At 41.9% G+C, this 13,769-nt stretch overlaps 1 protein-coding gene across 1 annotated transcript in view; it reads right to left on the bottom strand.

The window, feature by feature from the left end:
* LOC138295497 (zinc transporter ZIP9-like) overlaps positions 1 to 13,769 on the bottom strand; it is a 164,127-nt gene that overhangs the window by 19,096 nt on the left and 131,262 nt on the right. Inside the window, exon 6 of the mRNA XM_069233838.1 lies at positions 1,079 to 1,213. Coding sequence (XP_069089939.1) covers positions 1,079 to 1,213 — 135 coding nt within the window. The remainder of the gene's footprint in view (positions 1 to 1,078; positions 1,214 to 13,769) is intronic.

The raw sequence follows: 13,769 nt of genomic DNA on the forward strand, positions 1-13,769 counted from the left end.
TAAAGTTGTAGATTTAGGGTTTTAGTTTCATTGGACTAAAGGCAAACATGCGATTCTTTGACTAATAAGGATGTGGTAGTAGTATAAGGAAATCTAACTTAGCCGGACTGCACCGTGAGGAGATGCGCCCTTCTCCCCATTGTTCTTGGGAGTACAGACCATTTTTCCGTTTGTCACGGCCATTATTTCCTTGACCGTCCTGGAAAGAGACGTGCTTAACTTTATTGCTTAAAGAGACTTCACTTTTTCTGAACTTTAATGCTGAATCCTGATGCCTTGCTGACCTGACTGATGTCCTATTGACGAAGATTGTCACAGCTTGCTGAACCATACTGAGGACAGGTATAAAGACAATGTTACTGATTGTTATGTCTATTTGCTTTTGTTTCTAGGTACCAACTGCTATTTTGATAGAGCCATAGTTAGATGTTTTCCAAATTTGTGTGACTAAGTTGTTTTGCATGAAGTCCAAAAATGCTATTCTAATCTGATGTTAGTTAGGGTATTCACTGATTATGTCGGCCACATGTAATAACTGTTGATGTCTGTTCTTTGCTGAATCTAAATGTATGTTATATCGTTTGCTCAGTTATTCTTGCTATTAATTTGTACTGTAACTTTAGAATATGTAGTAGCCCAAGCTTTGATTAGATTGCGAGTCATTCGCCGCTTTGGTCAGCCAGTATTGTTTCTGTATGTTTATCGTTTGATTTTGAGACTAAGTTACCTGACATTAGCATTGTTAATACAGGGAAATAAACATTCTAACTTTTACATAAAGGTGTGGTTATTCATGGCCGTGAGGTAATGGCGTGTGGACATTTCTGAGTCCTATTGATTGTTGATGTCCTTGATTGTTATTGCTATTGATTTGTATTGATACAAAAACCCAAAAGCACAGTCAAAAGGTCCATCGGCCTATTCGCGTCTCCCATGTAAGTTTACTTAGTAAGGTTTGATGTTCTAACAGTATCTAGTTTTAATATTAATTTGCAAAGTCTGCTATATATGTTTAGCATATATGCAAGAAACTTACCAATGTAGTTAAACTACTGTGCATTTTCCAAATTTTACTCACCACACTTAGTATTCCATAAGTTGCGACTGCCAAAATCGGTGCAGCCAGAGAAAAGGCCAAGAGGTGTTTCTGAATTTGGGTTTTCTCCAAGCCAGCATGCATCAGGAACGTAACAAGGCCGAATGCAGCAGGGGCCTACAAGACACGAACAGTGTGCTCTTAACTGAAAGCAGAACTACAGTGTTTATTTACAATAACATTTTGGCCTTCTGCACGTTATAAAGGATGGGCCAACCTTTCCTCACACTTTGCATCTCATTATAAAGATACATTTGTGAAATGGAATGGGAAACATTATTAATGGAGAATGTCTGCAATTTTGTGACTCCATCATCTAGAACTCCATCAGGTTCACATATCTTCACCTTCTTGATTGTCCTTTCAGCACTTTCAGCCCCACAACACAGAGAGAGAGAGGCCTGAACCTGTAAATTACTTGCTAGCCTTCTGGCCCTACCATCAGAGATACTGCTGACGAAAGCAGTTACAATTTCTGGCCCCAGACGACATGGTTTTGGGGGAGAGGTAAAAGGAGACTGCCTTTCTCTGCATCTTGTTTTTAAACAACGAATATGTGATTGTACACTATTTGGTGCTCTAGTTTGGAATTCAGTTGTTTCCTAGCTGAATACCACCAGGCCTTTCCTCTCTTGTGCGCCACATTTTTTTTTTTTTTTTTGGGAAAGCGCTGGTAATAGTTGAGCAATTTAGTTTGTGTTGCCCACAGTTATGAAAAGGCAACATCTTACAGTAATATGAAAGCTGGGAAGGGGGTCTTTTTCTGAACAGACATGAAGATGTACTCTAAAAGAACAGTGCTTTGCAAAAGAATCAGAAGGTGAAGTTTGCATTGTAGGTAGTGAACCTTAAAGTATACACAGGAAATATTTCATAGTAGATAGGTTTGATAAACAACCATTATTTTAATAGCATTTCTAAGAAAGCTTGTGTGCGTGTGTATCTTTACTTTGTGAACAAAGCTGTAAATCCAACAGCAAGTTATCATGACAACAAAGTGAAACAAATTGTGCACAAGAGAGATTAGACATTAAAGCAGCATGGACTTGGCAACAAAAACAATTGAAACAAGCATTGGGAAAGCCAAATGTTCTGGCCTAGTCAAGCTGGTGCAATGATTATTGTTTTTGTTTTAAATATATGCTGCAAAAAGAAAAAGAAAAAGAAAAAGAAAAAAAACATGCCTCCACTTAAACATGGCTGCAATATAAATGTTAAATGTAAAACATGTTACTGTATTATTAGTGACTTTAAAAAAAAAAAGTCTTTCAGTTTTGCAATTGTTTTAGTAATATTATTTGTGAAGAAGACAAAACGGTGAAAAGACATAACCAAGCCCTCAAAATGCAGGCAGCTACAATATTACAATGTCACTTACACACTTTAGAACAGCAGCTTTAAAAAGGAGATGGAAAATAAATCCCATGGAGAGCAGCCACTTCATAAAAATAATCAGTGGTTATTTAAAGACAAAAAACTTGCATTTTTAAAAAGCTTTGTCACAGAAGAAAACTACTTGTTTTAGGCATAGGTGAACAATGTGCACAGGCTTTGTGCAGTCACTCAAAGTGAAGGAAGTCAATAAACAACAAGGTCTGATTATTATATATATATATATATATATATATATATATATATATATATATATATATATATATATATATTGAAAATGTCACTTACCCAGTGTACATCTGTTCGTGGCATGTTCTGCTGCAGATTCACATGCTGTGCATTATCCTGCCATCTTGTGTTGGGCTCGGAGTGTTACAAGTTGTTTTTCTTCGAAGAAGTCTTTTCGAGTCACGGGACCGAGTGACTCCTCCCTTTCGGCTCCATTGCGCATGGGCGTCAACTCCATCTTAAATTGTTTTCCCCGCAAAGGGTGAGGTAGGAGTTGGTAAAGTAAGGATACTAAAGGTGCTCATGCAATGGAGTAGAAATGTATGTACATAGTGTGTTTTAAAGGAATATTTATTTACATATTTACAATTTACATGCTACTAAAACGGCTACAGGCTCCCGGGGAGGTAGGAGGACGCATTTGAATCTGCAGCGCAACATGCCACGAACAGATGTACACTGGGTAAGTGACATTTTCCGTTCGATGGCATGTGTAGCCGCAGATACACATGCTGTGCATAGACTATAAAGCAGTAATCTCCCCAAAAGCGGTGGTCAGCCTGTAGGAGTTGAAATTGTCTGAAATAATGTTTTTAGTACAACCTGTCCTACTGTGGCTTGTTGTGTTGCTAACACATCTACACAGTAATGCTTAGTAAATGTATGGGGCGTAGACCAGCTGGCTGCCTTACAAATCTCTGTCATTGGTATGTTACCAAGAATAGCCATTGTGGCGCCTTTTTTCCTAGTGGAATGTGCCCTTGGAGTAATGGGTAATTCTCTTTTAGCTTTAAGGTAACAGGTCTGAATACATTTGACTATCCATCTGGCAATGCCCTGTTTGGATATAGGGTTACCTGCATGAGGTTTTTGGAAAGCTACGAACAATTGTTTTGTTTTTCGAAATTGTTTTGTTCTGTCAATGTAATACATTAGCGCTCTTTTAATGTCTAATGTATGCAATGCCCTTTCTGCTACTGATTCTGGTTGTGGAAAGAAGACTGGGAGTTCCACAGTTTGGTTTAGATGAAACGGTGATATGACTTTTGGTAAAAATTGTGGATTTGTACGGATAACTACTTTATGTTTATGTATCTGTATAAAGGGTTCTTGTATAGTAAATGCCTGTATTTCGCTAACTCTTCGTAGAGAAGTGATGGCTATTAGAAAGGCTACTTTCCACATCAAGAATTGGATTTGACAAGAATGCATGGGTTCAAATGGTGGACCCATGAGTCGTGTTAGTACAATATTAATATTCCACGAAGGTACTGGTGGTGTCCTTGGGGGTATGATTCTTTTTAGTCCCTCCATAAAGGCTTTGATAACTGGGATTCTAAAAAGCAATTTTGTATGTGTAATCTGCAAATAAGCAGATATTGCAGTGAGATGGATTTTAATGGAAGAAAAAGCAAGATTTGATTTTTGTAAGTGTAGTAAATAACTTACAATGTTTTGTATGGAGGCATTTAGCGGCGTAATTTGATTAGCCTGGCAGTAGAAAACAAACCTTTTCCATTTATTAGCATAACAATGTCTTGTTGTGGGTTTCCTTGCTTGTTTAATGACCTCCTTACACTCTTTTGAGAGGTTTAGATATCAGAATTCTAAGATTTCAGGAGCCAGATTGCTAGGTTGAACGATGCTGGATTCGGGTGCCTGATCTGTTGTTTGTGTTGTGTTAACAGAGCTGGTCTGTTTGGTAGTTTGATGTGCGGTACTACCGAGAAGTCCAACAGTGTGGTGTACCACGCTTGGCGAGCCCATGTTGGTGCTATGGGTATTAGTTTGTGTTTGTTTTGACTCAGTTTGTTGACCAAAAAAGGAATGAGCGGGAGAGGGGGAAAAGCGTAAGCAAATATCCCTGACCAGCTGATCCATAGAGAATTGCCCTTGGACTGAGGGTGTGGGTATCTGGACGCGAAGTTTTGGCATTTTGCGTTTTCTTTTATTGCAAACAGATCTATGTTTGGTGTCCCCCAGCGGTAGAAGTGATCTTTTAGAATTTGGGGATGTATTTCCCATTAGTGAGACTGTCGGTGATCTCGACTGAGATTGTCGGCTAGCTGATTGTGAATGCCTGGTATATATTGTGCTATCAGGCGAATGTTGTTGTGAATTGCCCAATGCCAATTTTTTTGCGCTAGGATACATAGTTGTGACGAGTGCGTCCCCCCCTATTTGTTTAAATAATACATTGTAGTCATATTGTCTGTCTTGACAAGAATATGTTTGCGGGCTAGAAGGGGCTGAAAAGCATTTAGTGCTAGAAAGACTGCTAGCAGTTCTAAGTGATTTATGTGAAGTTGTTTTTGTTGACTGTCCCATTGACCTTGTATGCTGTGATTGTTGAGGTGTGCTCCCCACCCAATCATGGAGGCGTCTGTTGTCATAATGGCGTGAGGCACTGGGTCTTGAAATGGCCGCCCTTTGTTTAAATTTACAGGGTTCTACCGTTGAAGCGAAGAGTGTGTTTGGCGGTCTGTCAACACTAGATCTTGGAGTTGACCCTGTGCCTGCGTCCATTGTCTTGCTAGGCACTGCTGTAAGGGCGCATGTGTAGTCTTGCGTTTGGGACAATAGCTATGCATGAGGACATCATGCCTAGTAGTTTCATCACAAACCTGACCGTGTATTGTTGGTTTGGTTGTATGCTTGATTTTATATTTTGAAACGACTGGACTCTTTGTGGACTTGGAGTGGCAATTGCTCTTTGTGTGTTGAGTGTTGCTCCCAAGTATTGTTGTATTTGGGATGGTTGTAAATGTGATTTTTGGTAATTTATAGAAAACCCTAGTTTGTGCAGAGTATCTATTGCATATTGCGTGTGAATTTGACATTGTTGTTGAGTGTTGGCTTTTATTAGCCAATCGTCTAGATACGGGAATACGTGCATGTGATTTCTCCTTATATGAGCTGCTACTACAGCTAGGCATTTTGTAAATACCCTGGGGGCCGTTGTTATTCCGAATGGCAATACTTTGAATTGGTAATGTTTGCCTTGTATTACAAACCTGAGGTATTTCCTGTGAGATGGATGGATGGGTATGTGAAAATACGCATCTTTTAGATCCAGTGTTGTCATGTATTCCCTTTGTTTTAGTAAAGGGACTACATCCTGTAGTGTTACCATGTGGAAATGATCTGATTTGATGAAGAGATTCAGTGTTCTGAGATCTAAAATAGGCCTTAATGTTTTGTCTTTCTTTGGGATGAGGAAATACAGGGAGTAAACCCCCGTTCCTCTCTGGTGATAAGGTACCAGTTCTATGGCTTCTTTTGCTAGTAGTGCTCGGACCTCTATTTGTAATAGGTCTAAGTGTTGTATTGACATTCTGTGTGTTCTTGGGGGAACATCTGGAGGGAATCTTGTGAACTCTATGCAGTAACCATGCTGGATAATTGATAGAACCCACGTGTCTGTGGTAATATGTGTCCAATTGTGGTGGTATTTTGTTAATCTCCCACTCTTTTCCCTGCTGCGCCGAATTTACGACTTTCCTTATCAGGGGGTGGCGCATCCCCTGATGACTGCGAATTAGCCCGTTTTCTTGCAGCCCCCACAACCACGGAGTCCGGAGGGAGCTGTTGTGCAATAAATACAGGGTCTGACGGGGGCGGTTTATATTTCTTTTCGACCCTTTTACTGGTTCTTGGAAAACCTGTTGTGCATGTTTAAGCATGCCCGGTAACATTGGCAGGCTTTGATACGATGCATGCGTGGATGCCAGAGTGTTAAACAAGAAGTCATCTTCCACTGGTTCTGAGTGCATTGTCACATTGTGAAATGTTGCTGCTCTGGCCAGTACCTGCGTGTAGGATGTACTGTCTTCTGGTGGCAAAGGTTTTGTCGGATAACACTCTGGACTGTTGTCCGAAACTGGTGGGTCTTATAGATCCCAGGGGTCCGCATCGTCTTGAGTCATCCCAGTATGTGTGGGTGACTGTGCCATTGGTGTACCCACTGGTGACAACTGTGGTGATTGAAGTGGGGACGTTTGTGGTGAGAATTGTGGGGGTGGTGACCTTTCTCTAACCACCTTGACTTTTGGTTGCATCTCAGTCTTGTGAAAAGCCAGTTTTCTTTTGGACTTGAGCGGAGGGATGGTTTCTATTTTCCCTGTGTGTTTCTGGATTTCTAGCCTTTGCTGAGTTTGATCATGCTCTTCTAAATCCATTTCCTGCTCAAATCTGTGCTTTTCTTTGAGCTGTAGAGAGAGCCCCTGCTCTTCCGTATAGGATGTCTTTTTCGGCTCCGAAGCCGGTTTTTTCGGTATCGAAACCCTGGTGGAGATTGCCTGTTTCGGTTCCGAGTGGCTTTTTCGAGATTTACTCGACTCGATTATTCGATGCCGACTCTTTTCGGTGCCGGTTTCTCGACCGGAGTCGGAAGTCTTTGACACTAATTTGGCCTTTTTCGGTGCTGATGTTACTTGGTCACCGTCTTTTCTGTGGGTTGAACCATGGCCTTCCGGCAGGAGCGTCCCCGAGGCCTTTTGTTTCTTGACCTGACCTTGGGTGTGGGACGGGGCAGGTGTACTCACTTTTTGTGCCGCCGTTGGTGGTCGAACCCCATCGGATTCATCCGAGTCCGAACCCTGGATGGATATCCGCATCTCTTCTTCTTCGGCGTTGAGATGTTGTGACTGTTTCGACGCCATCTGTAACCGTCTTGCGCGTCGATCTCTTAAGGTCTCGAAAAGACTTCTTCGAAGAAAAAACAACTTGTAACACTCCGAGCCCAACACTAGATGGCAGGATAATACACAGCATGTGTATCTGCAGCTACACATGCCATCGAACATATATATATATATATATATATATATATATATATATATATATATATATATATATATATATATATATATATATATATATATATTACCTAGTGGTGGTCGACACTAGGTAGTTATAGCTAGGACCTAGTTTCTATACAAAAAGTGTTTTTTACTTGCCTATATCTTTGGTGCCGCTTGATGAATCTGCAAGAAACTTTTCAAAAAATGTGCCAGTCACATCAGCAGCTGTCTGGAAAGTTTTGGGCTGATCCGTCTGTGGAAGGGGTCTTAAAACACATTTTCCCCATTCATTTTTTCCATAGGGATTTTGAACAGCGAGAGCTCTGAAACTACTGGATGGAATTACACCAAATTTGGCACAGGTGGGCCCTGTTCCATAAGCAAACTTTTTTTTATTTTTGTGTAAATCTGTTCAGTAGTTTTTGAGAAATTAAGGGGAAAACACATTTGTATATATAGGGACGCAAAGGATTCACGACCCCACCTGATCTCGTACAGAGATCTCATTAGCTGTCAACACTTCATCCAGGAGGCGTCGGCAGCCATCTAGGGACTCAGTAGCCGAGTCCCTGAAAAAATGTAAAAAAAAAAAAAATTAAAAAAAAGGGCCATGATATAGACATCCTGACCCCTTAGCTCTGGTTGTGGGACAGATACATTTGTGTTTTAAATTGTACAGAAATATCTCATTCTAAGTATATCATACATCAAAGCCTAAAAACCTCCCTATCTGTCTCCCTCTCACTTTCATTCTCTCTCTTTCAATCAATTTCTCCCACTCAGACACTCAGGCATCCACTCACCGATCCACTCAGAGCCTTGTGCACCTATTCACAGCCCAAGTCAGACCCTTAAGCATCCACTCACAGACCTATTCAGACAGTTATGAGCCCCATCACAGGCCAACTCAGACTCTCACACACCCACACACAGACCCAATGACAGCCTCATACCCCCACTCACACACCCGTGCACACACTGTCGCACCCACTAAAACTCTAATGTATGAACTCTCAACCCCAGACAGACAGTCTCACAGCCACTTTCACATCCAGGTACACCCTCTCACACCTATTCTGATACCCAGAGAGGCTGAGGCCAACTTCCACCATGTACGGCCAAAGGGCCATGCACAGTACGGGGTTGGGTGGTAGACCGCAGGGTCTGGCTGCAGGACAGATCTTGCGTGCAACCTCTGCTGCGTACAGGCAAAGGCTGTGCACAGTGCAAGGTTGGGTGCTGATAGGGGGGTTGGCTTCGTGGCTTGGCCGCAGGCCAGGTCCTGTGGCCAACCGCCAGCACACATGGAAATTAATATATGTTCAAAAAAACTATAGAAATTCACTGAAAAAAACAAAGGTTACAGGGACGTTACAGTTAGGAAATAGAATTTAAAAAAATCCCGTGGAACTGCCTATGACCCCCACAAATCACGGCACTCATGACATCTTTCATAACATCATTGACAATATCAATGTAATATTTGAAGTGGAATTTTTGACGAAAAAAACTGTGCATGGTGGGGGCCACAAGTTATTGTTCCCTAAGGGCTCGAGTTATAATTACTTGAGGTAATGCTAACTATAACTGGTGAATTTCTATGGTTTCATACGTTTAAAATGTGAAACTAACTATAACGTCCCTGTAACCTTTGTTTTTTAAGACCGCGGGTGGTGCTGTCTGCAGTGAGGTGACCCTCACTGCTATCAAATCATTAATCGACTCCACTCTATTGGTAACAAAACCACAGCATTCCTCATGCCTATCTGCAGATTTTATAAAGCAAGAAGACTGTCAATTTTGTGGCCAGAGCGCCTTTGTCATGACCACACGGCCTCACTCCCCTGGGGACCCCATTGCCCGGGGCCCGGCCTTAATAAATTATTTGTTTTTTGGAAGGGGGCTGCACAGCCCCCTCTCCGAGCAGATGTCGGCCCCAGGAAACCCCATCCCCGGGGGTCCGGCTATGTGACCTGGATAACCCCCAGGGCACCGAGTCACCATGGTTGGGGACCACAGGAGGAGCCTGAAGACCCGTGCATTCCCAGCTGGCTCCCAGTCTCCTGAGGGAGCCAGCATTGCTGTCACAGAGATGAAGCAGCTCTGTAGTATTGTTTACCTTAACCTGTGTATGTTTCTTCCTTTTATTATTCTTATTTTATAAGTATTTTATAGTTGGTATGCTCCATCCCCGTTCTCTGTGGCATTTTGTACTGTGCCAGGAAAAAAGATTCTAGAATGAGATGGGGAAAAAAGAACAAGAGATGTGTGGGGATGTTAGAGGCTAGAAGTGATTGGAGTTTCTTTATGAGAAGAACTACTTCAATAAATACATCTGGATATTGAAAGTATTGTTCTCCTCTTGCTTCTACTTGCCATGCAACACTACAAGCTCCCTCTCTGTGAGAGCAATGTTTCCTCTGTTTCCCTGCCTGCATCTCCGCGGGCAGGGAAACAGAGGAAACCTCCGCTCACAGCAAAGGAGAGCTGTTTGACAGCTCTCGCTTGCTGCAAGCTGAGTGTTTGCTCTGACTTGGGGCAGCTCTCAAAGCTGCCGCCATGTCAGAGTAAACAGCTATGCGCCCGGAGGGTGGGCACCCTAGGACATAGCAGGAACCAACCCTGGGGGTTGGCAGTCACCAGGGCCATGTATAGCTCCTCGTGGAGGAGGGCAATGCGGCCCTCCTCTACTTAGGAATTTGCCCTAGGAAGGTGGGGGTCCCCATGGTCTGGGGTCTGCAACGGACCCCATTCTTCTTCTATTTTAGCCACGGGGAGGTGGTGATCCCCAGGTCTGCGGTGGGCCACGCTCCCACATTTAATTAAAATCAAGTCCCATGGAGGTAGCGGTCCCCAGAGATGCTTTGCGGCCCCTCTGCATGATTACTGTTGTACTTAGCCTTAGGGAGGTACCTGGGGCTGCCGGGGGGGGGAGACCCACACGGCCCCTCTGCATGATTTTACTGTTTAGCCTCGGGGAGATGGTGGTCCCCGGGGGGGCCGTGCAGCCCTCTCGCATTTGATATGAACAAAGACTCAGGGAGGCAGCAGTCCCTTGGACAAATATAATTCCTGAAGGGGGGCCCTATATGACCCCTCATTATATTTTCAATGCTCCCGGAGACTATGAATTTGAAACAACATCGCAAATTTGCAGTAAAGGTTTTTTTTTTAATTGCTTTTTTGCTCTGGTGCGGTCCCTTTGGGACCCCAGCACCAGAGCTAAGAGCTCGGGGTGTACCTACTGGCTACTCTGACCCCTTTTCCTTTTTTTGCATTTTTGGTGGGACTCCACTGAAGCTGAGTCCCAAGATGGCTGCCAATACTTACTGGTTAAAGTGTTGGCAGCTAATAAGCGTTCTGCATTTTCCTGCATGAGCTTCACATTATTCGCAAAGTAGTCACGGGCAGATATATACAAATTTTGATTTACTTTAATTTCTCAAAAACTACTGAATTGATTTACACCAAGTAAAAAAAGCATAATCTGCGTAATGAAAGCTAGCTTTCTGCCAAATTTGGTGTAATTCGTTCCAGTGGTTCGGATCGCAGTCGTTTTCAAAGCTCCTATGCGAATTACCATGGGAAAAACAATTTTGTTTACCCCCCCCTTTTTCTCTGCCCCCTCTTGACAGATCACCCTGAAACTTTCCGTGTGCAACAAGAATCACTGGGGCATTTTTGGGGAAAATGTTGGGAAGATTCATCAAACATTGCCAAAGATATAGGCAAGTCAAATAACACTTTTTCTACGGAAGCATGGTCCTAACTATAATTACCTACTGGTGACTGCCAGTAGGTAATATATATAAATACATACATATAAAGTCGAACAGTGAAGAGTGCAGTGGGTGTAGAGTGGAGCGGCATACAGCAGAATAGCGCACACTGAAGTGGGGTAAAGTGGAGTGGCGTAGAGTGCAGTGGCACTAGATAGAATTGATTTAGACCAGAAATCATTTTTGAAAGGGGCTTGGGGAGATTACTTCCTGCATAAAATACACACATTTATTATGTTCAAAGAAATAGGCATGCACTAAAAGCAGATAAGGTGCACTCCAAACATGCAGATGCCCAGCAAACTTTAGTTACATCAACGCAGTGACATCTCGATGTGTTTCAGCCATGACGGCCTTACTCATCATAATCACATCAAGGGTCTAGCGGAAGGATTGACCTGCTTCACACAATAGAAGGCTGCAGAAGGGCTACCCCTTTGTAAAACTGGTTGAGGCACAAACCCAAAGCCCTTTCATTTAAAACAACAGGAGACTACAATGAGAGACACAATGTACACTACTGAAGCTCCTTAAAGATATTTTCAATTATATTAATGGAGTAAGAGCTGCTGTTACATTTTTTTAAACAACAGATAATCCAAATTATTGCCGAAAACGCACCTGAGAGTGATGTGAGCATCTAGACGAGTACATGTTACTTTCAAGTCCTCGGTTTTTAATTGGTACCTGCATTCGTACATTTACAGTGTCTATATTAAGCTGTGGCACCATCATATTGTACTGTCCTGCAAAGAACAGCTGGGGACTGCTGGGAGTGTAAACCTCCTGCAGGCTGACAGTAAGCTACTTATGTAGGAAGGGTAATTATATGAGGTGGCTGCGCAATGCCTCCAACTTTATCTTTTCCAAACCTTATCCCTATTGGCACAAGGCAAGACTCATTATCTATCCGGATCAAAGATCTCCACTACTTAATCCTTATCCGTTTTCATAAATTACAGCATAATGACCATGAATGGAAAGATAAGCCCACCATAATTACTGATGTCACGTGAAACCACAAGGAAAGGGAAAAATATCACCTGTTAAGTGATGTGAAATTAGAACTTGATATAAATCCTTGCCTTGATCCATGTTTGAATGCTCACCTATACACCACATTTATTAACAAGTATTCTCAGTGAGAAAGCCAAAACCCCAAAAAGATCTGTGTTCACAAAGAACCAACACACTGACAGGTTCCACATCGCTCCTGCGCCACAAAAGCATTCTCCCACATCTTTAAGAAAGCAGTCACCTTAAGATCATCTTTGGGTGACATAGCGCAAGATTCACTATTTTAAACAGCTACATCCATCAAGGAGGAGACCTCATCAGATTCCAATTGCCAGATATTAGCCACAGCAATCCCACATTATTTGTTCAGCTTCTGAGCATTGCTACTTTACTTTTTTTTTTTTAAAGGCTTTATAGAAATCTTAACAAACCGCGATAAAGTACACATAGTTTGTAAAATTCCTCTCCCAAAACATCATATTTTGAACCTTGCTCCTAACCCATAGAGTGCTGTATGTTGATTAGTGAGCCAAATTGCCACCTGAACACTGTCCCCTTCTCTTTCTTGGAATCAGCCACAATTGGCAGGTCTCCAAAATGCATTCCAGTTATTGCCATGTGGAGGCCACAATTCTGTCCACTGTGTTAGGTCTAAAGTTTGAATCACATAGAAAAAAATGCAAAATCAATAGATTCAAAGCAAAAAAGTTCAAAGGAAAGCAAACAGTCACAATGAAGCACAAAGAGTAAAGATGTGGGTTGGAGTTGAGAGATCTGTAAGAGAGATAGGTTTCCGGTTATGGTGATCTTAGTGTAAAGGTTATGACTAGGTTTAGGGGGAAGTTGCCAGGTTTAGGCTCAGTTTTAGACTTAGGGCTAACGTTAGAAATAGGGGTAGGGCAGGTGGTCAGGATAGCTTTAGAGAGTCTGGTTTAAGAAATATATGTGGTGGTAAACATTAGGGTGCCTTATAGAGTGGGTGAGCACCTGTAAAAAGACTTCTTTTTTAATTTAAAAATAAAAATAGAACCTTTGGCTTTCAAACTGGTTGCTTATTACAAAGACAATATTCAGTATCGAACTATAACCTTATCACTTGTTGATTCACACTTTCGAGTTTTCTAATTTTAACTTTGTGAACTTACAAACAATGTTAATGTCCACCACTGTTGTCTGAAAAACTGTGATAATGTTGCAGTATCACATCAGGTGCACAATTTCTTCTCCTGCGCAGAAACCTTAATACAAATGTTGTGAGGATATCATGGACCCGAGTTGTTTCCCCTGTTGTTAGCTTCATTTTATGTTTTGAATTTACACAGTTTTAGCCACATTGCTTTTAGAATGGCTTTTTAGCGAGGATCTTTTACTCACTTTTATCAGTTTACTTTTATTCTATGAATATACAGAAAATGCTGCTTGTTTAGTTAGCCTCTGCACAACATATAAGCAGTA

The sequence above is a fragment of the Pleurodeles waltl genome, chromosome 5 (assembly GCF_031143425.1).
Source record: "Pleurodeles waltl isolate 20211129_DDA chromosome 5, aPleWal1.hap1.20221129, whole genome shotgun sequence".
NCBI lineage: Eukaryota > Metazoa > Chordata > Amphibia > Caudata > Salamandridae > Pleurodeles > Pleurodeles waltl.